Source organism: Zalophus californianus, chromosome 9 (assembly GCF_009762305.2).
Source record: "Zalophus californianus isolate mZalCal1 chromosome 9, mZalCal1.pri.v2, whole genome shotgun sequence".
NCBI lineage: Eukaryota > Metazoa > Chordata > Mammalia > Carnivora > Otariidae > Zalophus > Zalophus californianus.
In genome coordinates, this window is record NC_045603.1 from 103,552,943 (window position 1) to 103,578,446 (window position 25,504).

Here is a 25,504-nt window from a genome sequence, read left to right on the forward strand (position 1 = left end):
GGGAGAATACTAAACTTTTCTGCTTTGCAACACTAAATTGTTGGGTGGAAGGTGTATTATAACTGATACCTGTGGTTTGTGCTACAGTCTAGAGAAAATGATTTTTTTCACTTGTGTTTAACACCATCCAAGATTTTATTTTTTAAGTATCTTTTCCATTACATGTGAAGAAATTTAGCGTCACCTCTTTTTTCCTGGCCTTCTGTATTGGTAAAATTTTAACTGTATACTCAGCCACCCAGATAGCCTTGGCCATAGACAAAACTCTGTGGTAAATGTTCTCAAATCCTGACCTTTGTTTGTCGATTTCTAGAATAACAGAAAACACCTGCCTACATTTTCTTCTTTCATTAGGTATGATGGTGATTCTCACTGGATCCAGCTAATATTCCCCTTAAACATTCTGGTTGCTTTCCAGAATGTAGGGTGTCCATTTCTTAGAGAATGGATACAGCTGGCAGAAATTATCCTAATGATATTAAAACTGGAACAGGGTTACTTTAGACTTCTTGCAAGGATGAGGAACTATGTGCTAGAAAGTAAGGCTGTGGTCAGGAAGAAAATTTCAGTTGAGTCCCGATGCGGGACTCAATCCCAGGACCCTGAGATCATGACCTGAGCTGAAGGCAGACGCTTAACCAACTGAGCCACCCAGGAGCCCCAAATTAAAAATTTTTAAATAAAAGTTTCTATTCTACTCTTAATTTTGACAGCTGTGATGTGGCCTAGTGTGCAATACGTCGGGCTCCCTGCTCAGTGGGGACCCTGCCTCTCCTTCTCCCTCTGCCCCTCACCCCGCTCGTGCTTTCTCTCTGTGTCAAATAAATAGATAAAATCTTTTAAAAATTTTAATTTAAAAATGCTGAATATCTCTTTATCATCATGTTAATTTTTTTGGACAAAGAAAATATAGGCTGCTGTCATCCACAGTTAATGTCTGCGTGGCATATAGGAAACTGTTAGCTATACACAATAATCAGGATTAACCATTAATATAGTCTCCCTGACAGCTAAGATGGGTTCTCTTCAGTTCAGTGAAATCTATTAACTGTTTAAAAATTCTCCCGGCTATATTTTGTGTCTCTGTGTTATAGAAGCAAAGTATTACATACAAGCCTCTCTAAGAATTAAGGAATGATCGTAATGAGATGGAAGAGGTTAGGCTCCTACAAACAAGTAGATAGATAGTTTTGTGAGCATTTGTTGTTGTTGTTTTGGGTTTTTTTGTGTTTTGTTTGTTTTTCTTTCTACCGAGAGAATAAAGAAAGTAAGATTTCGTAGGAAATACAGAACATTGAAAGAACAGACATCCTATGAGCTTAATGCCATAAATGGTGATGGACCCAAGAGAGCTCTTTTTTCCCCCAAGAGAATACTCTTGAGATTAAGAGAGGAAAATTACATGAAGCCTTTATTTTTTTTCCAGAAAAAATTTTTTTAAGATTTTATTTATTTGTCAGAGAGCGCACAAGCAGGGGTAGCGGCAGGCAGAGGGAGGAACAGGCTCCCTGCTGAGCAAGGAGCCCAATGTGGTGGGACTCGATCCCAGGACCCTGGGATCATGACCTGAGCTGAAGGCAGATACTTAACTGACTAAGCCACCCAGGCATCTCTACGTGAAGCCTTTAAAAAAAAGTAAATAAATAAATAAATAAATAACCCACAGAGTACTAAAATAAATACATGAATATCTGTAGTCAAAAGTTTTCCTTTTCATAAATAAATCCATTTGTATATGAGAAAATCAAAGAAAAAAGACTTAATAAATACTTATAAACCAGAGTCCCCAGAGTCTGGAGCTTTTTTTGAAGCTAGTAAAAGTAATAGCAACTGTGGGTTTTGGGGGGATAAAACTCTAGTTAGTTAAAATGTCTATTTTCTTTCCTTTTTGCTGAGATAACTCATTGTGGTAATGCTGAATTTTTTGTCATCATGAGAAATTCTACTTGGTAAATCTATTTTTAATTAATATAAATGGAAAAGTATATTATTAAATGAAAGTAATTTGATAGAAAAAGCTTTCAAAATATGAAGCTTATTGCTGGAAAAATAACAAAATATAGTCCCAAAGGGTGGAAAAGGTGGAAACTACTAAATTATCTTCATTTTGTATCAACCATGAGAAATAGACTCTGGAATTGGCAAACATATTGAGGATCTTATAAATGCTGGCAATTTTACTAGGAACTGAGTCGATACAAAGGTGAGTGAGTCTTTGTCCCAGCTCTCATAAACTCATAATCTTTTGGAAGAAAATATATGTAAACAGATTATTACAATCTGACAGAGGTTCCAGATAACACTGAAATGCTTTTGTTCCAAACCTAAAGATGCAAGCTTTAACTACCTCTCAAAATTTGTGATGCGTGATTGAGCTCATTGAGAGAAAGGAAAGTCTCCAGGTGTCAGAAGCAAAGAGGGGCTTAGAACACAGAGATGGAGGTGTATGAACGAATGCAACAGCAGCCCTGGGAGTCATGATTGGTTATGACCCAGTTACAACCAGGAGCTTGGATTTCAGTGCCTGCCTAAGGAAAGGGGGAGAGACATTAGGATTACATGAGGTGGAGAGTGAGAACTGAACTTCTACTGTAGGATAGGACAGCCAGAGGAATGTAATAAAAGGAAAAGAAAGACTAATTCAGTCAAATTTTTACAACTGGTGGGTGACAAAGAAGCTTTTTCTCTGCCATGCCTCTGGAAGGAAACCCAACGTCCCCTGGGTGTCAGAATTCTAAAGTCTGTACCTCCTACAGATTCAGAGTGCAAATTTACACTTTGTGTGGAAGTTCCCACCTGAAATATTAGTATAAAAATTTATCCCAGACTTATATACCCCTTTAAAGCAATTATAGGATCACTTCAACAACCCAAACTTCACAGTATTCCCATGGAATGAAAGGTGCCCCTAAGATGAGTTCACAATCAATCCATCATGAGGAAGATGTAAGAAACAGGAAGATCACCTCTTTAAAGACTTGAGATTATAGAGGAGCAATATTTTTATTTTTTTAAAGATTTATTTATTTGAGAGAGAGAGCATACCCATGCACGGGGGAGGTGCAGAGGGGGGAAGGAGAGAAAGTCTCGAGGAGACTCCATGCTGAGCTTGGAGCCTGACTTGGGGCTCAGTCCCAGAATCCATGAGATCACAACCTGAGCTGAAACCAAGAGTCAGACACTTAACCAACGTGACCCAGGAGCAATATTTTTAAATGATTTTAAAATAAGAGATAAAGTATAAGGAAAAAACGAGGGATACAGTATAGTGTAGTAAAGAGTATGGGCTCTTAAAATTAAGACAAATGTGAAACTACAGAAAAGAAATTGTCACAAACACCTACTATCCCAGTAAAAAGAACTGCTAAAAATTCAGAAAATAATTTAATGGAGGGGAAATGGTTAAAAGATCATAGGGAAGAAACGCAGATGACTTTGCCTATTCTAGGCATTTCATATAAATGGAATCCTATAACATGTGCCCTTCTTTGTGGCTTATTTTACTTAGCACAGTATTTTCAAGTTCCATCCACACTCGTTGCATGTATCAGTACTCCATTCCTTTTTGTGGCTGAGTAATAGTCCATTATGGGTAAACCTCATTTTATTTACCCTTTCATAAGTTGCTGGATCATTGGGTTATTTCTCCTTTTTTACTACAATCAGCTGTGAACATTTGTATACAGTTTTTTTTGTTAAATATATTTTCAGTTATCTTGAGTATACACCTATGAGTGGAGTTGTCAGGTTCATATGGTAAGTCTATGTTTCACCTCTTGAGGAACTGTGAAAGTGTTTTCCAAGGAGTTATACCATTTTATAATCCAACTATCATTATACTAGCATTCCTCCACATTCTCACCAGCACTTGTTATTGTTTCTGATTATAGCCATCCTGGTCTGTGTTATTTCATCATGGTTTTCATTTACATTTCCCTAATGACTAATGATGTTGAACATCTTCCCATGTACTTATTGTTTATTTGTATATTTTCTTTGGAGAAACATTAATTCAAATTTTTTACCCATTTTTTAATTGGGATTTTTTTTTTCTTACTGAGTTGTAAGAGTTCTGGATATAAGTCCTTTATCAAATACATGATTTGTAAATATTTTCTCCCACTCTGTGGATTGTCTTTTCACTTTTTGATAGTATTATTTGCAGCATAAAATTTTTAAATTTTGATGTAGCCTAATTTATGTGTTTTTTTTCTTTTTTTTTTTCCTTTTTCTTTCTTTTTTTCTTTTTCTTGAGCGGGGGTGGGGGGCTGGGGCAGAGGGAAAGGGAGAGAAAGAATCTTAAGCAGGCTCTATACCCTGCACAGAACCTGATACGGGTCTCGATCTCAGCAACCCCTGAAATCATGACCTCAGCCAAAATCAAGAGTCAGAGGCTTAACCAACTGAGCCACTGAGGCACCCGTGGCTTTTTCTTTTGATATTCATACTCTTTTGATGTCATCTCTCAAATATTATTGCCTAACTCAAGATCATGAAATACAGTTACTCCTGTGTTTTTTTATAAGAGTTTTATAGTTTTAGCTCCTACATTTAGGTTTGTGATCCATTTTAAGTTCATTCTTTCGTGTGAGGTAGAGGGCCAATCATTTTTTTGCATATAGGTGTTGATTTGTTCCAACACCATTTGTTGAAAAGATGTTCTTTCTCCACTGAATTTTCTTGGTACCCTTGTCAAAAATTGACCATAAAAGTTGAAAGTTTATTTCTGTACTCTCAATTCAGTTTCATTGATCTGTATTTCTTTCCCTATGCTGATATCACACTGGCTTCTGTAAGCTTTGTCGTAACTTTGAAATCAGGCAATATGACTCCAGCTTTGTTCTCCTATTTCAAAATTGTTTTGGCTATTTTTATGTTATTTTTTATAACTGCATTGAATCTATAATTATCTCAGAATTAAGTTAAAAGAAATATGGTAGCAAATGAAGAGAAGGGGGAATAAAGGAAACAAGTAGAGCAATATAATGATTTCTTTCTTTTTTCTCCTTTTGTGTAGTTTGAAGTTCTCAATATAAAATGTTTTTTTTTTTAGTTATAAAAAAGAGTAGAGGTTCTTCTAGTCTAGAAGCTAGACTGTTGGTATTAGATTCTAGCCGTGTGAATTAATTCATCATATGAACTTTATCATATTACCTAGGCTCTATGTACCTGTTGCTTCATATATAAATTGGGATGATAAGTACCTACTTCATATCGTTGCTATGAGGATTAAATTAATTAAGTTACCTAAAGCTCTTAGAATAGTGCTTGGCACATAATAAGCATTGGGTTAGGGAGGAGGGACTATTAAAAAAGTATATATAGATTTGCCAAATAATCAATATGAAATGAAACAAAAAATCTGATTATTTAATTAAAAACTTATTGGGCAAATTAACACATCTAAAAAGAAAATTAATGTTGTGAAAGGTAACACTGCAAAAATTACCCAAAATACAAAACAGATAAAATGGGAAAGAAAATTAGAGAGATTAACAGACACGAGAGATAGACTGAAAAGGTACAACATTCATCCAATAGGAGTTTTGAGAAAAATGATAGAGAAAATTCAGAAGAGGCAATATTAGAATGGATAAAAACATATTTTTATTATTGATGAAAATCATGAATCCTCAGACTGAAGAAGCACTACAAGTCTTTTTTTTTTTTTTTTTAAGATTTTATTTATTTGACAGAGAGACACAGCGAGAGAGAGAACACAGCAGGGGGAGTAGAAGAGGGAGAAGCAGGCTTCCTGCTGAGCAGGGAGCCCAATGGAGGGCTCCATCCCAGGACCCTGGGATCATGACCTGAGCCGAAGGCAGACGCTTAATAACTGAGCCACCCAGGCACCCAGAAGCACTACAAGTCTTGAGAAAGACCAATAAGCACACATACAAATCTTAGTGAAACTGCAGAATGTCAAAGAGAAAGACCTGTTACAAGCAACCAGGAAGAACAGGCAGATTACCTACAAGGATACAAGAATTTGTCAATAGATTCAATAGAATCAATAAAAGGCATAAGAGGAGTGAGTTGATAAATATCTTCAAAGTGTTGAGGAAAAGTAATTGCAAATCTAGAATTCTGCACCCAAAAGTATGGATGAAATAATATTTTCAGACAGATGCTGAGAGAGTTTATCACTCATGCTCCCTCATTTAAAAATGAACTACTTCAGTAAAGAAGAAATTAGATGAGATGCCAGAAGCAGTGCGGGGTGGGGGGGGTGGGGGGGTGGAGAATGAATGTGTAGGCAAATCTCAATAAGCGTTGAACATAAAATGTTAATTTAGTAACAATGACAGATTGCCCCAAGTGTTCATATTATTAAGGAAGGAGAATAAAGATGCAATAACTTTGTGATACTTGTCAAGCACACGTGCTGGTATTGTAAATAAGCAGTAAAGTAAAAGAAATAGAGTGTAAAATTTCAAAATAATGAAGGAAAACACTAAATAAAAATTTTCTTCATCCTTTCACCTTAAGTCAAGAAAGAGGTAGTAGGAAAAATACCTATATGTTATCAAAAATTCTGGTAAAATAAATCTAAATGTATCAGTAATACAGTAAAGGTAAATAGGTTAAATTTTATTGAAGAAAGATGAAAAAATACAAAATCTAGCTGTAGGCTATTTTTAACTTCAGCCAATATTCTTTAAAATGTAAACTCCATGAGGGAAGTGGCTTTATCACAGCACCTAGAACAATGTCAGACATCTAGTATTTGTTGAATGAATGAATGAATGAAGATGCTGTTTTTGAGAAACATATCTAAAACAAAATGATACAGAATGAAGGAGAGTTCAATGATTTTTTTAAAATATGCTGGGCAGGGGCACCTGGGTGGCTCAGTCATTGGGCATCTGCCTTGGGCTCAGGTCATGATCCCAGGGTCCTGGGATGGAGCCCCACATCGGGCTCCCTGCTCGGCGGGAAGCCTGTTTCTCCCTCTCCCACTCCCCCTGCTTGTGTTCCCTCTCTCGCTGTGTCTCTCTCTGTCAAATAAATAAATAAAATCTTTAAAAAATAAAATAAAATATGCTGGGCATATACTGACCAAAAGAAAGCCAGTAGAGCTCTATGATTATTGGACAAAACAGGTTTTAAAGCAGAAAAGCAAAATTAGGTATAAAAATATTATAATTACAAATGGAATAATTCACCAGAAAGATATAACAGACATGAAGCTCTATGGACCTAAGAACACTGTCACCTAAAAAGAGAAATTCCCAAGTTTACAATCATGTTGAGAAATTTAACAGATCAAACATGAAAAAACTAAGAAGGACATAAAAAACACAGTTAACAGTCTTTATCTGTGTGTACATATAGAATCCTGGACCCAACAATTAGAAAACATACATTCTTTAGAAGCACACATGAAACATTTATAAAAAGTGATCTCATACTAAATCTTAGAACAAGACCAACAAATGCTTATGAGTTTATACTATTCTGATCAAGTTCTCTGCATGTAATGCAGTATAGTTAAAAATCAATAACAATAAATACCACACATTTGGAAATTTTAAAGCTCATTTTAATCATGAGTCGAAGTATAAATCCTAAGGGAAATTGCAAAATATTTAGAGCAACAATGAAAATACTACATAACAAAATTTGTGCGGTGCTGCTAAAGTAGTTCTTGGAAAATTTATACCCTTAAATGCATAAATTAAAAGATTAAAAATTAATAGCTAGCATCACTCAAATTTAAAAAGATATAAGAGTAAATCTCCCCCCACACACAACAAAACAAAAAAACAAAACAAGAAAGGAAATAAAAACAAATTAATGAAACAAAACAAACCTTAGAGAAGGTTAATGAAAACAAAAGCCAGTTCTTGGAGAAGACTTACAAAATAGAATTTAATGACTTACTTGGAAATGAAAGGAGGACAGATTGTTCAAGAAAAAGACCAGATATAGATAAACAATATTTGGGAAAGGCAAAGGAGACACATCTACAGCTACAAAAGAGACTTTTAAAATCATAGGAAAATAGGATGAATGGTAGGACAACCTGTAACTCACCAAACTTGAGTTTTGGTTTTTTTGAAGTTTTTTGTTTTAATTCCAGTATAGTTAAAACAGTGTTATATCAGTTTCAGGTGTACAATATAGTGACTCAACACTTCATACCACACCAGTGCTCATTATGATAAGTGTGCTCTTTAATCCCCATCACCTATTTCCCCCATCCCCCGACCATCTCCCCTCTGGCAGTTTGTTCTCTTGTAGTAAGAATCTGTTTCTTGGTTTCTCTCTCTCTCTCTCTCTCTCTTTCTCTTTCCTTTGCTCTGAGCAGTTCTTGAAACTAACAAATTTAAATCAACTTAAAATCTTCCTAGTAGTAGATACAAAGCCTGGCTGTTTTTAGAGGTAACTTCCACCAGACAGCAAACAGCAAATAGTTATTACCTTAAAACAACCATTCCAAAGAATACAAAAAAAGGAAAGTTCCCTGATTCATTTCATGAGTTTAGCATAACTTTAATGCTAAAAATGCAGACAAATAGAAAAAAATCATAAGCCAATATTACCTATGAATGTAGATACAAAAATTCTAAATAAAATATGAGCAAATTCAACAATGTGTAAAAATATTACACAATTGCAAAGTACAGTTTATCTTAGGAATTTGGGGAAGGTTTAATATTTAGATTCAGAGCAAATGGGAAAAAGGGATAATCTCAATATATTATGAAGAAGCCTTAGGAAAATGAGGCTGGAGTGCTATGATGTGGTCAGACAGTGAAGGCCTTTGGTGTGTTCACTGTGAGGGCCAGTGGATAGATTTTTTTTTTTTTTTAAGTAGGATAGTATTAGGATCAAATGGTCTATTGGAAGATAACTGTGACAGCAATTTAGAAGAAGCAATAAAAGAGTACACCAGTGGTAATATAGATGAAACTGGACAGTTAATTACTGGGGAAATATTTGGAAGCAGGATCACCAGGGCTTTGTGGCTTAATCGGATATAGACATTTGTGGAAAAGGAGGAGTGATTCTGAGATTTTTAGATTGAGCAACTCAGTGAATGATGCCTACATTCATGGAGCTAAGAAACAGCAAGTGGAGAGTTACACGTGGAGTGGTGGGGAAGGAGCGGGGAGCTCGCAGTAGTCCTGCACGGTGATATGTTTGACATATGCTGTCCTTTATGTGTCTTCATGAAGCTGCCACACTGATATGAAGAAACAGGGTAAAGAAAATAACATAACAGTTTGGAAGAACAATTTTTGATTCATAAGGAGCCTCACAAACTACCTCTATCCTGCTTGTATTTGTCACAAGTGTAATAGCCTTAACTGTGATTTAATCTGCTGTCCCTTTCCATCTCTGTTGAAGGATTGAGAAACCTTTTTTAGGCTGGCCAACAGAGCCTGCAACTATAACTCTTAGATGTTTTATCAATAATGAGAACATAATATATGCTTATATCATTATTTCCATAAACCTCAGAAATAATAAAATGGGTGCAAATAAGATACTTGAATATATTGACCTTTCCATATCAAATAGGAATACATTTTTCTAATAGGTGTATACATTTTTTATGCCATCCTTCTTCATTAATCTTTATTTAATTTAAGTAAAAGTCCATTAGATATATGGGTGTTTTTATCCATTCTCTCACCCTTCCTTACCTTTGGGTGAAACCAGGTATGTATCTTAGGAACCTGGACTTTCTAACATTCCATTCATATGACCAGACAGATTTAGGCTTTTCACCTTAGGGAGAAAGCTGTTATTTGGAGGAAGAGTGGTATAAAACCTAATGATACTTAGTTTAATCAGTTCAAATTTGTCAGTTTTCACATGTAGAAGATTATTCTTTGCAACATCATTTATAACAGCAAAATATTAGAAGTAATCTAAATCTGCATCAACAAGTCAGCAAAGAGAACGAGGCAGCTCTTTATGTACTGATACGGAAGGCTCTTCAAGATGGAGTTAGATGGAAAAAAAATAGTTCAGGACAATGAATAGAATATGCTCCCATTTGTTAGACTAGGGAAACGTGTGTGCGCGCGCACATGGCTGTGCCATTACATAGCCACGGAATGTCAGGAAATCTTTGGCGGTACACATAAGAAACTTGAAAAGGAACTGTCAGGCGTAGGAGATAGACTGCCTTTTACTGTTAAAAACTCTTGTACACATAAATGTACAAAAATATTCAAAAGAATAATTAAATTTTTAAAAACAGCATGGCAGTGATGGGGAGAATTGGTCAGTTCAGGTCACTGCAGCTGAGATTCTTTATGGTTTCATTTTTCTTGATGTATAATAGTGTTTGCAGGATAATAAACTTCAAGATTCCATCAGTAAACTGAAAATACTAATCAAGACCACCAAAGTTAAACTACCAAACTGATTTAAGAATCAAAACAAAATCAGTGGAAGATACATTTTCCTGTTATAGAACTTGAACACCAGTTGAGAAAATAAAATGCAAAGGTAATCTGACTATGACAGCTGTTGAGCTAAATTCAGTACAGACATTCCTTCTAATCTTACTGCCTTCCTCCTCATACTGCACTGCCTCACATTGTTCTTCTCAAAGCTGTTCAACAGGTGGAAAACAAACTGTCCTGGCTACAAAGATAATCTTCAGTCATTTGTGTATAAAGAGACAAATATATAGCACAACTCAAGAATAATTAATGACCGGGGCCCCTGGCTGGCTTAAGTCAGTAGAGCATGCAACTCTTGATCTCAGGGTTGTAGGTTTCAGCCCCACATTGGATATAGACATTACTAAAAAAATAAATAAAATATTTTTTAAAAAGAATATTAATGATTAATTTATATTTTTTCATGATATGAAGTTTGAAACAAAGCTCAAAGGTAATTTATCGAGATTGTGTTAAATGTATAATGAGCGGGACACCTGGGTGGCTCCGTCAGTTGAGCGTCTGCCTTCGGCTGGGAATCGGGTCCCGAGTTGGGCTCCTTGCTCAGTGGGGAGCCGGCTTCTCCCTCTGCCTGCCACTCCCCATGCTTGTGCGTGCTCTCTGTCTCTCCTTCTCTCTGACAAATAAATAAATAAAACCTTTAAATAAATAAATAAATAAATAAATGTATAACAAGCACTGAACCTGACACAGTGAACTTCTTAGGGATTGAACTTCTGAACGTCTTAGGGATTATGCTTTTTTCATTTTGTATATCAAATACCAATATAACTAAAGCTTAATTACAATTCACTGTGATAAAAGTATTTCCAAGGTTTAACAAATATATGCAGAAGTAATTTTAATATTTTCTTAAGATAATTATAATTGGAACAACCTAAATTAGTAAGGGTAAAATTTATTCACAATATGTTTGCTAAAATATCTCAGAATATTTCCAACTATTATTATTTCTGAAACTAATTAGATAGCTTAATAACAATAGCACAAACTGAAAAGGAAAGATTAGGGAACTAGAGAAAATCTTAAAGACTGGAATTCAAACCTTTTCTTTAAATACCTGGGTTTGGATAACTAACATACACCATTTCTTACCCTAAGTATTTTTCTCTAACATGGTTAGGTTTTCTCTGATACGTTTTTTCTAACACCTTGTTTGAGCACTGACATCTTAGAGAAAGGATTACGGAATAAACAATGAACTCCTTTTCCTCTGAGAGGGTGTGTATGTCTGTATACATAGATAGGCATTTACAACTAAAGAAGTTTATTTTAGTAAATTTCTTCCTTTTTCTTTCCCTTCTTTTCTTCAGTCTTACTATGTCATTGGATCAAATCAGGGGAATTCAACAATCTGCACATGCACGTGGCATGGTTCAAGAGAGAAAATATCTGGATGTAAAGTATCTTTCATGTCAGTAAAACATGAAGGACTTACTCCTTTGCTTATTGGTCTTATCTTCAGAAGAGCATAGTACAAGAGCTCCTTAGGAGCACAGAGTTCTACAATCTGTATAATTTCTAATGCTCCGTGAGCGGTCAGTATTTTAGAGCTCAACCTCATGACGATGCAGGGAACAGACTTCAAATTTCTGAACACTAGATGTAGAAACACTAAACTTTAATCATCTCCATGTCTTCTGGAAATGGTGAACTAAGTTCTTATGACTATTTCTTCATTCACTTACATGCATCAAATCAGTAATCTTTGGTCTTATCTGTCTACTGTGATCAGTGCCTTTGGGAGGATTTCATACTCCCTCCTAAGAAATATTTGAAATGCCTTCTGCCTTAAAAGTGGATTTGTTTTTTTTCTTAAAATATGTTGCGTTGTTTCATAAGTACAGATCTGTGATTCAACAGTCTTGCACAATTCACAGCGCTCACCATAGCACATACCCTACCCAATATCTATCACCCAGCCACCCCATCCCTCCCACTCCCCACCACTCCAGCAACCCTCAGTTTGTTTCCTGAGATTAAGAATTCCTCATATCAGTGAGGTCCTATGATACATGTCTTTCTCTGATTGACTTATTTCACTCAGCATAACACCCTCCAGTTCCATCCACGTCGTTGCAAATGGCAAGATCTTGTTCCTTTTGATGGCTGCATACTATTCCATTGTGTATATATACCACGTCTTCTTTATCCATTCATCTGTCGATGGACATCTTGGCTCTTTCCACAGTTTGGCTATTGTGGACATTGCTGCTATAAACACTGGGGTGCACGTACCCCTTTGGATCCCTACATTTTTATCTTTGGGGTAACTACCCAGTGGTGCAATTGCTGGATCATATGGTAGCTCTGTTTTCAACTTTTTGAGGAACCTCCATACTGTTTTCCAGAGTGGCTGCACCCAGCTTGCATTCCCACCAACAGTGTAGGAGGGTTCCCCTTTCTCCACATCCCCGCCAACATCTGTCGTTTCCTGACTTGTTAATTTTAGCCATTCTGACGGGTGTGAGGTGGTATCTCATGGAGGTTTTGATTTGGATTTCCCTGATGCTGAGCGATGTTGAGCACGTTTTCATGTGTCTGTTGGCCATTTGGATGTCTTCTTTGGAAAAATGTCTGTTCATGTCTTTGCCCATTTCTTGATTGGATTATTTGTTCTTTGGGTGTTGAGTTTGATAAGTTCTTTATAGATTTTGGATACCAGCCCTTTATCTGATATGTCATTTGCAAATATTTTTGCCCATTCTGTCGGTTGTCTTTTGGTTTTGTGGACTGTTTCTTTTGCTGTGCAAAAGCTTTTTATCTTGATGAGATCCCAATAGTTTATTTTTGCCCTTGCTTCCCTTGCCTTTGGCGATGTTTCTAGGAAGAAGTTGTTGTGGCTGAGGTCGAAGAGGTTGCTACCTGTGTGCTCCTTTAGGATTTGGATGGACTCCTGTCTCACCTTTGGATCTTTCAACCATTTGGAGTCTACTTTTGTGTGTGGTGTAAGGAAATGGTCCAGTTTCATTCTTCTGCATGTGGCTGTCCAATTTTCCCAACACCACTTGTTGAAGAGACTGTCTTTTTTCCATTGGACATTCTTTCCTGCTTTGTCAAAGATGAGTTGACCATAGAGTTGAGGGTCCATTTCTGGGCTCTCGATTCTGTTCCATTGATCTATGTGTCTGTTTTTGTGCCAGTACCATACTGTCTTGATGATGACAGCTTTGTAATAGAGCTGGAAGTCCGGAATTGTGATGCCGCCAGCTTTGCTTTTCTTTTTCAATATTCCTCTGGCTATTCGGGGTCTCTTCTGGTTCCATACAAATTTTAGGATTCTTTGTTCCATTTCTTTGAAAAAAGTGGATGGTATTTTGATGGGGATTCCATTGAATGTGTAGATTGCTCTAGGTAGCATTGACATCTTCACAAGGTTTCTTTTTCCAATCCATGAGCATGGAACGTGTTGCCATTTCTTTGGGTCTTCTTCAGTTTCTTTCATGAGTATTTCATCGTTTTCTGAGTACAGATCCTTTGCCTCTTTGGTTAAATTTATTCGTAGGTATCTTATGGTTTTGGGTGCAATTGTAAATGGGATCGACTCCTTGATTTGTCTCTCTTCTGTCTTGTTGTTGGTGTATAGGAATGCCACTGATTTCTGTGCATTGATTTTATAGCCTGCTACTTGACTGAATTCCTGTATGAGTTCTAGCAGTTTTGGGGTGGAGTCTTTTGGGTTTTCCACATACAGTATCATATCATCTGCAAAGAGTGAGAGTTTGATTTCCTCTTTGCCAATTTGGATGCCTTTGATTTCTTTTTGTTGTCTGATTGCTGTGGCTAGGACTTCTCATACTATGTTGAATAGCAGTGGTGAGAGTGGACATCCCTGCCGCGTTCCTGACCTTAGGGGAAAAGCTGTTGAGAATGATATTCACTGTAGGTTTTTCATAGATGGCTTTTATGATATTGAGGTATGTACCCTCTATCCCTATACTCTGAAGACTTTTGATCAAGAAAGGATCCTGTACTTTGTCAAATGCTTTTTCTGCATCTATTGAGAGGATCATATGATTCTTGTTCTTTCTTTTGTTAATGTATTGTATCACGTTGATTGATTTGCGGATGTTGAACCAACCTTGCAGCCCAGGGATAAAATCCACTTGGTCGTGGTGAATAATCCTTTTAATGTACTGTTGGGTCCTATTGGCTAGTATTTTGGTGAGAATTTTTGCATCCATGTTCATCAAGGATATTGGTCTGTAGTTCTCCTTTTTGATGGGGTCTTTGTCTGGTTTTGGGATCAAGGTAATGGTGGCCTCATAAAATGAGTTTGGAAGTTTTCCTTCCATTTCTATTTTTTGGAACAGTTTCGGGAGAATAGGTATTCATTCTTCTTTAAATGTCTGATAGAATTCCCCTGGGAAGCCATCTGGCCCTGGGCTTTTGTTTCTTGGGAGATTTTTGACGACTGCTTCAATTTCCTTAGTGGTTATAGGTCTGTTCAGGTTTTCTCTTTCTTCCTGGTTCGATTTTGGTAGTTGATACATCTCTAGGAATGCACCCATTTCTTCCAGGTTATCTAATTTGCTGGCATAGAGTTGCTCATAATATGTTCTTATAATTGTTTGTATTTCTCTGGTGTTGGTTCTGATCTCTCCTCTTTCATTCATGATTTTGTTGATTTGGGTCATTTCTCTTTTCTTTTTGATAAGTCTGGCCAGGGGTTTATCAATCTTGTTAGTTCTTTCAAAGAACCAGCTCCTAGTTTCATTGATCTGTTCTACTGTTCTTTTGGTCTCTAGTTCATTGATTTCTGCACTGATCTTTATTATTTCTCTTCTCCTGCTGGGTTTAGGCTTTATTTGCTGTTCTTTCCCTAGCTCCTTTAGGTGTAGGGTTAGGCTGTGTATTTGAGACCTTTCTTGTTTCTTGAGAAAGGCATGTATTGCTATATACTTTCCTCTTAGGACTGCCTTTGCTGTATCCCAAAGATTTTGAACAGTTGTGTTTTCATTTTCATTTGTTTTCATGAATTTTTTTAATTCTTCTTTAATTTCCTGGTTGACCCATTCATTCTTTAGTAGGATGCTCTTTAGCCTCCATGTATTTGAGTTCTTTCCGACTTTCCTCTTGTGATTGAGTTCTAGTTTCAAAGCATTGTGGTCTGAAAATATGCAGGGATTGATCCCAATCTTTTGGTACCAGTTGTCACCTGATTTGTGACCTAGGATGTGATCAATTCTGGAGAATGTTCCATGGGCACTAGAGAAGAATGTGTATTCCATTGCTTTGGGATGGAATGTTCTGAATATGTCTGTGAAGTCCATTTGGTCCAGTGTGTCATTTAAAGTCTTTATTTCCTTGTTGATCTTTTGCTTAGATGATCTGTCCATTTCAGTAAGGGGGGTGTTAAAGTCCTCCATTATTATTGTATTGTTGTCAATGTGTTTCTTCGCTTTTGTTATTAATTGCCTTATATAATTGGCTGCTCCCACGTTCAGGGCATAGATATTTACAATTGTTAGATCTTCTTGTTGGATAGACCCTTTAAGTAGGATATAGTGTCCTTCTTCATCTCTTATTACAGTCCTTGTTTTAAAATCTAATTTGTCTGATATAAGGATTGCCACCCCAGCTTTCTTTTGGTGTCCATTAGCATGGTAAATGTTTTTCTACCCCCTCACTTTCAATCTGGGGGTGTCTTTGGGTCTAAAATGAGTCTCTTGCAGACAGCATATGGATGGGTCTTGTTTTTTAATCCAATCTGATAGCCTGTGTCTTTTGATTGGGGCATTGAGCCCATTTACATTCAGGGTAGCTATTGAAAGGTATGAATTTAGTGCCATTGTATTGCCTGTAAGGTGATTGTTACTGTGTATTGTCTCTGTTCCTTTCTGATCTATGCTGCTTTTAGGCTCTCTCTTTGCTTAGAGGACCCCTTTCAATATTTTTTGGAGGGCTGGTTTCGTGTTTGCAAATTCCTTTAGTTTTTGTTTCTCCTGGAAGCTTTTTATCTCTCCTTCAATTTTCAGTGAGAGCGTAGCTGGATATAGTATTCTTGGCTGCATATTTTTCTCGTTTAGTGCTCTGAAGATATCTTGCCAGTCCTTTCTGGCCTGCCAGGTCTCTGTGGATAGATCTGTTGCCAGTCAAGTATTTCTACCATTGTAGGTTACATATCTCTTCTCCCGAGCTGCTTTCAGGATTTTTTCTTTGTCTCTGAGACTCGTAAGTTTTACTTTTAGATGTTGGGGTGTTGACCTATTTTTATTGATTTTGAGAGGAGTTCTCTGTGCCTCCTGGATTTTGATGCCTGTTTCCTTCCCCACATTAGGTAAGTTCTCTATTATTTGCTCCAGTATACCTTCTGCCCCTCTCTCTCTTTCTTCTTTTTCTTGGATCCCAGTTATTCTAATGTTATTTCCTCGTATCGTATCACTTATCTCTCGAATTCTGCCCTCATGATCCTGTAGTTGTTTATCTCTCTTTTTCTCAGCTTCTTTATTTTCCATCATTTGGTCTTCTATATCACTGATTCTCTCTTCTGCCTCATTTATCCTAGCAGCTAGTGCCCCCATTTTTTATTGCACCTCATCAATAGTCTTTTTGATTTCGACTTGGTTAGATTTTAGTTCTTTTATTTCTCCAGAAACGGTTTCTCTAATACCTTCCACGCTTTTTTCAAGCCCAGCTAGTATCTTTAAAGTCATGATTCTGAACTCTAGGTCCGACATCGTACTAATGTCCGTATTGAGTAGGTCCCTGGCTGACAGTACTACCTCTTGTTCTTTTTGCTGAGGTGATTTTTTTTTCGTCTTGTCATTTTGTCCAGAGAATAGATGAATGAGAGAACAAAATGCTAACAGGTTAACAACCTCCCCAGCAAATATACTGTATACAAATCAGAAAAGACCTGAAACCAGGGGACAAGAAAGGGAAAGAAAGAAAAAAGAAAGAGAAAAAAAAAGATAAAAACAAAAACAGAACAATACAAAAAAAGCAGAATATGATCAGATATGATCAGGCTAGTGCATAGATCAGTGCCACACACTAGATTTTGGGCGTATTTTGGTCTGTTAGAAAAATGTGCCTCCTAAAATTTTAAAGGAAGAAAGACATATATGTACAAAATAAGGGTTGATACAATGAAGGGATGGAAGATGACTGTAAAGATGAAAATTATAAGAGATTGTATAAAAGGAATTGAAAAGAAGTTGTTTGAAAAAAGAAAGATTTAAAAAAAAAGAAAGAAAAAAGGGAGAGAATGTGATCAGGCAGGAGACTAGAACAAAGCCATACACTAGTGATTTAGGGTATATTTTGATCTGTTAGAAGAAACTGTATCTCAAAATTTTAAAGAGAGAACAAATTATACATATATGCCAAAAATAAGGGTAACTACTATGAAGGGATAAAATATGATTCTAAAAATGAAAAATAAAAAATGTTTTTTTTTTTAAAAAGAGATTGATAAGATGTTGGTTGAAAAAGGGAAAAAGAAAAATTAAAAAACAGTTAAAAAAATTAATTTTGATGAACTAATGAATCATGGTAACAAAAAGCCATGAATTCTATGTGCAGTATTCCCCTAGCGCTGGAGTTCTCCGGTTCTCCTTGATCGGTAAACTTGGTCTTGGTTTGCTGGCTGTTGGTGCTGATCTTCTGGGTGAGGGGCCTGTTGCCGTGGTTTCTAAATGTCTTTACCCCGCCCTTGTCAGCCTGGGCTAAGCAAGCTGCTCGGGTTTGCTCTCAGGAGCTTTTGTTCCCTGCAAGCTCTCGGTACAGCTTTGGAGAACCAGGGTGAAAATGGTGGCCTCCCTATCTCCACCCGGAGGAGCTGAGAACTCGGGGCCCCGCTCCTCAGTGCGCCCCCAGAGAAAAGCAGTCACTCCCGTCTCCCTGGTCTCCAGCTGCACTTTGTGCTCACCCGGCCTGTGACCGAGCGTTTCTATCTCTGGCACCCGACCCCGTGTGGAGTCTCCAAACCCAGCAGATCCCTGCGGTGCGCTCCCGCGCTGCTCCTCCCGGGGGAGGAAGGGGAGTCTCCCCGGCTCTGCCGCTTGTTGGGTCCCTGCTGGAGGAGCAGTGGCCCGACTGGGCCACGAATCAGTTTATGGCAACCCCGAGCTGAGAGCCCGCGCCTCGGCTCCGTCTCTGCAGCCGGCTTCCCTGCTCCGATACCTGGGAGCTCTGCCGCTCTCAGGCACCCCCGGTCTTTCTGTGACCTCAAGGGTCCTGAGACCACACTGTCCCGGGAGGATTCCACCCCCCCGCTTAGCCACTGGAGCGACGTCCCTCAGCGGAGCCAACTTCTAAAAGGTCCGATTTTGTGTTCCGCGGCTCTATCACTTGCCAGAAGCGGCCGGCGGAGGCCCCTCCCCCGCCGTCTATCCTCCCGAATATCGCCTCGGATTCACTTCTCCCCACGTCCTACCTTCCAGTAAGTGGTCGCTTCTCTGTTCAGAGAGTTGTTGCTACTCTCCTCTTCGATCTCCTGTTGAGTTCGTAGGTGTTCAGAATGGTTTGATCCCTATTCAGATGAATTCCTGAGACCAGACAAAATCCAGGTCTCCTGCTCCTCTGCCATCTTGCTCCGCCTGCTCTTGTGTTTTGGCTGCTCTATCCTTCAGGCCAGTGGTCTGTAAAGGCTCTCCTGGCCTGAATATGGCAAGTTTTTGTTTTGTTTTGTTTTTTAGTTTATTCTTTTTTGTTGTTGTTGTTATGTTAATCACCATACATTACAAGATTAGTTTTTGATGTAGTGCTCCATGATTCATTGTTTGGCAAGTTTTAACCAGGTGTACTCTGATCCACTTGTGAAAAGAGACCTGACAACAACTCCACTGGAACGGAGGCCCTGCAGAACTCTCTGGTCAAGAGATGTGGTATGGGTAGGGGTTTGTACTGGACTTTTGGGGGAGGGGCCCACTGCACTGGGACTGAGACAGGCTTGACTGAGAAGGGCAGACCTGCCTAAGCACAGGGGGGTGGAGCTTTGTGTAAGCAAGTTAGGCAACCAGTGTAGGCCTTGTGCTGCTTCCCACAGGTGGTTCTGTGTTTTGCTGAGGGGTTCTGCTGCCATCTTCAACAGACTGTAGAATAATATTTAATGGCATGATAAATTATGTTCATAGTGATGGTGATAGCTAAAATATATTGGGTGTGTATTTTATGCCAGGCACCTTTCTAAGTGCTTGTATTAACTCAGTTGATCCTCATCACAGTCTTATAAGGAGAAAGTATTGTTATCCTCATTTTAAAGGTGAATAAACTCAGGCTCAGAGCATTTAAGTAGCTTCCCCAAACTTAGATATAGCAGACAGAGCAGAACTAGAATTCAGACCCAGGCAGTGTGCCTCTAAAGCCCTTACTCAGGCATTATCACATGAAAAAATACCAAGGAAAAATCGCTATAAACTTTCTCATGGAACTAATCAAAGTGCTTTTAATCTAGGAAAGAAAATGTGTTCAAGATACCCAATCAAATTTTGACAAAAGAGAATTGGTAGAGGGGAAGGACTTATCGTACCCGCTATAAAAATATACTATAAGATAATAGTAATTTTTAAAATACTATATTGGGGGCACCTAGGTCGCACAGTCAGTTAAGCATCCGACTCTTGGTTTTGGCTCAGGTTGTGATCCAGGATCATGAGATCAAGCCCTGCATAGGGCTCCATGCTCAGTGTGTGGAGTCTGCTTAAGACTCTCTCTCTCTCTCTGCCCCTCCCCCCGACCCTGCTCTCTTGCACGCATGCTCTGTCTCTAAAATAAATAAAGAAGTCTTTTTTTTTTTTTTTTAATACCTATTTTAGGGGCACCTGGGTGGCTCATTCGGTTAAGTCTCTGCCTTCAGCTCAGGTCGTGATCCCATGCTCCTGAGATTGAGCCCCACCTCCTTGCTCAGTGGGGAACCTGCTTCTCCCTCTCCCTCTACTGCTCCCCCTGCTTGTTCTCTCTCTCTTTCTGTCAAATAAATAAATAAAAATCTTTTAAAAAAATACCATATTATAGTAGAAATAGGGAAAAAATAGGGAAAAAAATCAGAAGAGTATGCCACTTTTTATGTTTATAGGGAAGAGGCTGAATGGATACACTTAAATAGTAAGACTGATTATTACTTATCAGAGATGGATTTACAGGTCATTTTTTTTAATTTTTCAGATTATCTACAGTGAACATTTTTAAATCACATAATATTAGGAAGTTTATTTCAATGCTTTAAAACTTTAGGTTTTAACTATATTTTGTTAGTGCAATATATTGCTATTTAGTTTTATACATAGTCGACCCTGCATTTTCTGAATTGTTTGGTGTACAAAGTGTGTGTGTATGTGTATATATACACGTATATTGTGGGTCACCCCGATCAGATGGGGGGGCCAGCAGCCAGGCAGTGAAAGATTTCACCCAAGGCAAAACAAAGAGGATAGACGTTTATTGAATACACTGCAAGGGAGCAGCGGGCAGGACAGAGAAGGAGAGACTGTTTGCAACAAGGCAGTGGTGAGGGACCAGTTATAGGGCAGAGTGAGGAGTTATGGGAACGTATTGAATTTTCCCTTTTTTGGTTAACCGTGCCTGGTTGTATGTAGCGCATGGGTTAGTTATGGCCTGTGGCTGTTTCAACATGGGTCGCTTAATGAGCCTGTTTGCATCAGCTTGGTGGTCGCTGTGGGCCCTTTCATCTTACTCAAGTTCCATTGCTCAAGCCTGTTGCCTAAAAGCAGCCTCTACATTTATATTTCCATTTATCCTTATGCTTATATTTATATAATACATTTATGTGTGTGTGTGTATATATATATATATATATTTTTTTTTATGTATTCATTCATTTATTCAGGTCTTGTATTAACCAGTCACACAGAATCACCAATCCAGCCCTTTTTGGTAAACATGGATAAAAGACAATGGGATAATAATCTTCTAGCCTAGTGTTGAAGAGAAGAATTTCAGAATCTCTGACTTATTTTGAAAACCCGAATGTTTATTGATGGTGTTAAGAAAAGCTATTGAATTTTATGTATGTAGCTTCTGTCTGATCATCTTACTGAACTTTATTATAAGTTGTAATAGTTTTTCAGTTGATTCTCTTAGATTTTCTAGGCATATAATCATTTCATTTATGGATAATGATAACTTTTTTCCCCAATATTTATGGTCTGTGTGTTATGTAACATCCCCTAAAATGGAACAGTTGTTTAAAAAATGAGTAGTTCTTATTGTAACATGGAAATGTGAGTCCTACATATCATGAAGTGAAAAAACAGTTACAGAGTCCTATCCTAGGTATGGTTTAATCCAGTCTTTATTTTAAAAAATAAAGCAAGCACTGCATAAAGGGCTTGATTTGAGAAGATTACTCATTCCCTCAAAATTTCTGTACTAATTTAGGTGCCTGTCTTAGTTTGCTTGGGCTGCCATAACAAAATACCATAGACTTGATGGCTTAAAGCCCAGTCCGGAGGCTAGGAAGTCCAAGATCAGTGTGCCAGCTGATTCAGTTCCTGGTGCAAGCTCTCTTCCTGGCTTGCAGAAGCCAGCTTCTTACTGTCTCCTCCCATGGTGGGGAGGGAGGGAAAGAGAAAAAAGGGAGAGAGAGAAAGAGTGTAAGTGACTGAGAATGAGAATGAGAATGAGAATGATCTCTTTCTCTTCTTACAAGGCCACAGTCCTATCAGATTAGGGCCCCACCCTTAGGACTTCATTTAACCTTAATTACCTCCTAAAGACTCTAGCCGGATATAGTTACATTGAGGGTTAGGGCTTCAACATGAATGTGGGGTGGGGTGGGGAAGGGGTGCACAATTCAGTTCAGAGCAGTGCCTAATTTTCTTTCCCTGATATCTTCAGAAGTCCTATGTTTAATTTTATTTCAGACAGAATTAGTTTTATTATTTCTAATGACATTTTTAAAAGACTTGTTACTTTACAGTGTATCATAGAAATTTTATCTCAGTTTAACTTCATGAATCATTTCTTCTTAGACACAAAATCGAATGAAGCTAATGGCCGACAACTATGAGGATGACCACTTCAAATCCTCCCATTCCAATCAAACCAATCATAAACCCTCCCCAGACCAGGTAAGACTGTTCTTGAATGTTTTATAAAAACAAATGTGCTTTTATTTTCATGTATCTTATACTAGCATGTTACAAATTCCAGAGTATAAGTTAGAAAAATAAAAATAAATAATTAATTTCTGAAATCTCCTTCACTCATGTTTTTAAACATAGATTCAATTTCTGTACAGGAAGGTGGTGATAGATGATTCTGAATATTTTAAGAGGAGATACTCAAAAGATTTGAGGACTATAAGGAATCCTTGAATTGGTTGAGAAAAAAATTAATCTCAGAGATACATACTAATTTGTAAGTGTCCTACTTTTCTTATTAAAACAATGCCTTATTAAAAAAAAAAGACTTGTTCCTTGTGAGCTCAATAAAACACAATTCTGTTTAGAGATAACTGTTGTTTAATTACAAATCTTTAAATCTCTCATCATCACCTATTATTAAGAGTGAAAATTTCTTCTCTCCCATTTCCTTGGTTAATCCCTCCAGTATATGTTATTCTCAAGGAAAATTGTTGCCTTCAACTTCTCAGCAGTGCAAAAGAGGCATTGATGAGTCTGAAGGGAACCATATTCAACTCCAGTCTTTTGGAAGAAGGGAGCTCTCCCAAGATCTTGAAAATGATGGATGGGGGAGAGTGGTGAACAGATTACCTCATATCCCAGTGCCAAAAATTAGATTTCAACATCTATATCACACTCAATCTTAAAATATATAGCAGAAGGAAAAAAAAATAATAGTTAAGTAATTACATCCATATGACTAAAGAGCCAAGGGAAACTCCCCCACTAAATATCTCCACTGAATGATAGCCGTGATATTATCTTAGAAGAAGAAATATTGCAGATGAAAACAGCAGTAATATCCAAATTGCAATTTTTTCTAAGATTCAGAAGGTATAGTCACAGTATGATGACATTTACTAAGCCAGTTGAGGCAAGCCTTATATTTTAGAGGGAAAACAATACCAATCTTAATGTAGGCAGAATGCAGAACTGTTTGCCTGATGTCAGCCGTCTTTCTTTGCCAAGAAATGATTTTGCTATCTCTGCCTGTTCTTGATACCCAGAATTAAATTTATGCCAGTGTATATAAGATGAGTATTAGATCTTTTCCTTGAAACAGGTTTTGATAATGAATAAATATGAGAAAGTGGATGCCTGGGAGTAGTGGGAAGCAAACAGAAATGAGGAAAGTTTTTAAAAAAGGCAAAAATAAAGAAAAGCCTCCAACCTGATAATTTTGCCCAGATCCAGCCCTGGGACAGAGACAGTGTCTTGGAAGGGTAGGAAAGTAGAAGTGTAATGACAAACTAATTACTAATTTGGGTAGGTTAGGGAATTTAAAGAGTTAGAATCTAATATAAAAAAGGGTCAAGCAATTAGAGACCATTTTCTTCTACATTATGCTTATGTCTTTGTTTTAAATACTAACCAGCTCTTTTTCATTCCCATGCTGCTCTGGGGCATTGTTCCCTTTGTCATCTCTCTCCCCTAGGATGAGGAGGAGGGTATATGGGCATAGCCAATCAGATGCTCTTAGTTCAGCCATTTTGTTCAGAACGGTGAGAAACACCTTTCCTTAACTATAGAAATGTTTTTTGTTTGTTTGCTTTCAGTTTTTTTTTTTACACAATCATTCTCACATCTTGTTTCTCTGTAATTCATGAAATTGTTTGGTGTGCCTCTGTTTTATCATTTTCACATGATTCCTGTGTGTATTGCTATGCTTCTGACATAGTGGGGTTGGGTTTTGTGGGGTTTTTTTTCTTTTTGTGTGTTAATAGTCACTTTTATAATTTCTTTTTATACATTTTTGGGAGAACTTCCAGGGCATATAATTAAATTTCTCCTATTGTGATTTTATTAATAAACTACCTTATCTAGTGTGATTTTACAGTGTCCTGGTAAGGTTTATAGTGACTTTATCAAACTGGAACTAGAAAATTGATCAAATACTCTGCCAGTAGGTTTGGGATATACTTTTTATGATAATTAATTATAAATATATGTCTTTAAAAAAATTGTACTGTGAACTAAAACCTTTTGGTTCTATCTGTAAAAGGATGCTCTGAATTCTCAGGGTCAGTGGATCTTATAGAGTGTCTACCAAGGACATCCCCTAGAGCTTTGACATTACTCTCAAACTGTCCTGAAAAATAAAGAGAAGTAAAGGAAGACCTTTTAAAAAATCGGTCTGAAGAATTCTTTTTCCTCTCTTTTATGGATTGCTGCTGTGTTAAACAGTTGCCAGGACACTGTCTAGATTCTCCTTTCCAGGCCAATTGGCTGGAAAATATAGTCCAGCTGTGGCAGTATCTCCCTTTGATCTGATGCCCTGGAGGTTTGACTAAGGAAATCCTTTTCTTAGAAAAAATAATAATTACAATTAATAAGTTCACACATATTGGTGGCCTTGCACTCCCTGGATTCACTGCCCTTGCTTATTGGTGATCTCACTCTTTTGGAGTCAGTTCTGGCTGAAAAGTCTGTGTCTTGGTGTTATACTTCTTAAAATGATGAGAACATGTGTAGACCTCTCACTAGCAAACACAGCCAAGAAGGATGATGAGGTAAGTTGTGGAAAGGGGCACATACTGTGAAGATGGGAACCTTTCCAAATGACTTTATCCTGCGGGTGTACAAGGCAAAATGTATACCAGCCAAAAAGCTATTTGGATTAGGGTGTTGCATGCCAGACAAAGCTAAAGCTGAGAAAATTCATTTGCTAATTCTCTTTATCTACACTGCCCCCTGCAAGGGTAATTATTTGTCATCATGAAGGATGTGGGGGCCATACAGTAGTTGAACATAGAATACCAGTCCCCTCCTTCTAAATGAACCTGACTTGTCTATTTTGGCAGAACATAGGAGCCTCTTGGCATGCTTAGCAGGAAACATGTCCCTGACATATATGAATAGGATTGTATTGGTTGTATACCCTTTTTCTAGCCAATCAGAAAAGACAAGTTAGTGTTACAGGAAAGAAGGCCCTAGATAACCTCACCAGGAGACAGAAAAATGTTAAACCTACACAGACTTGTTCCTAAAGTC

At 37.6% G+C, this 25,504-nt stretch overlaps 1 protein-coding gene across 16 annotated transcripts in view; it reads left to right on the forward strand.

Moving 5' to 3' along the window:
• Positions 1 to 25,504, forward strand: part of ERC1 (ELKS/RAB6-interacting/CAST family member 1) — a 560,596-nt gene that overhangs the window by 455,497 nt on the left and 79,595 nt on the right. For 12 of the 16 annotated variants that reach the window (XR_003519825.2, XR_003519824.2, XR_003519826.2 and 9 more), the window contains one exon: positions 22,361 to 22,459. Coding sequence is in view for 13 of the 16 variants with exons in the window: in XM_027593114.1 (XP_027448915.1) it covers positions 22,361 to 22,459 (99 nt within the window). In the remaining 3 variants the exon portion in view is untranslated. Of the gene's footprint in view, positions 1 to 22,360; positions 22,460 to 23,948; positions 24,016 to 25,504 lie in introns of those variants that run through there. The other 4 variants (XM_027593126.2, XM_027593123.2, XM_027593124.2 and 1 more) reach the window with 2 other exon arrangements.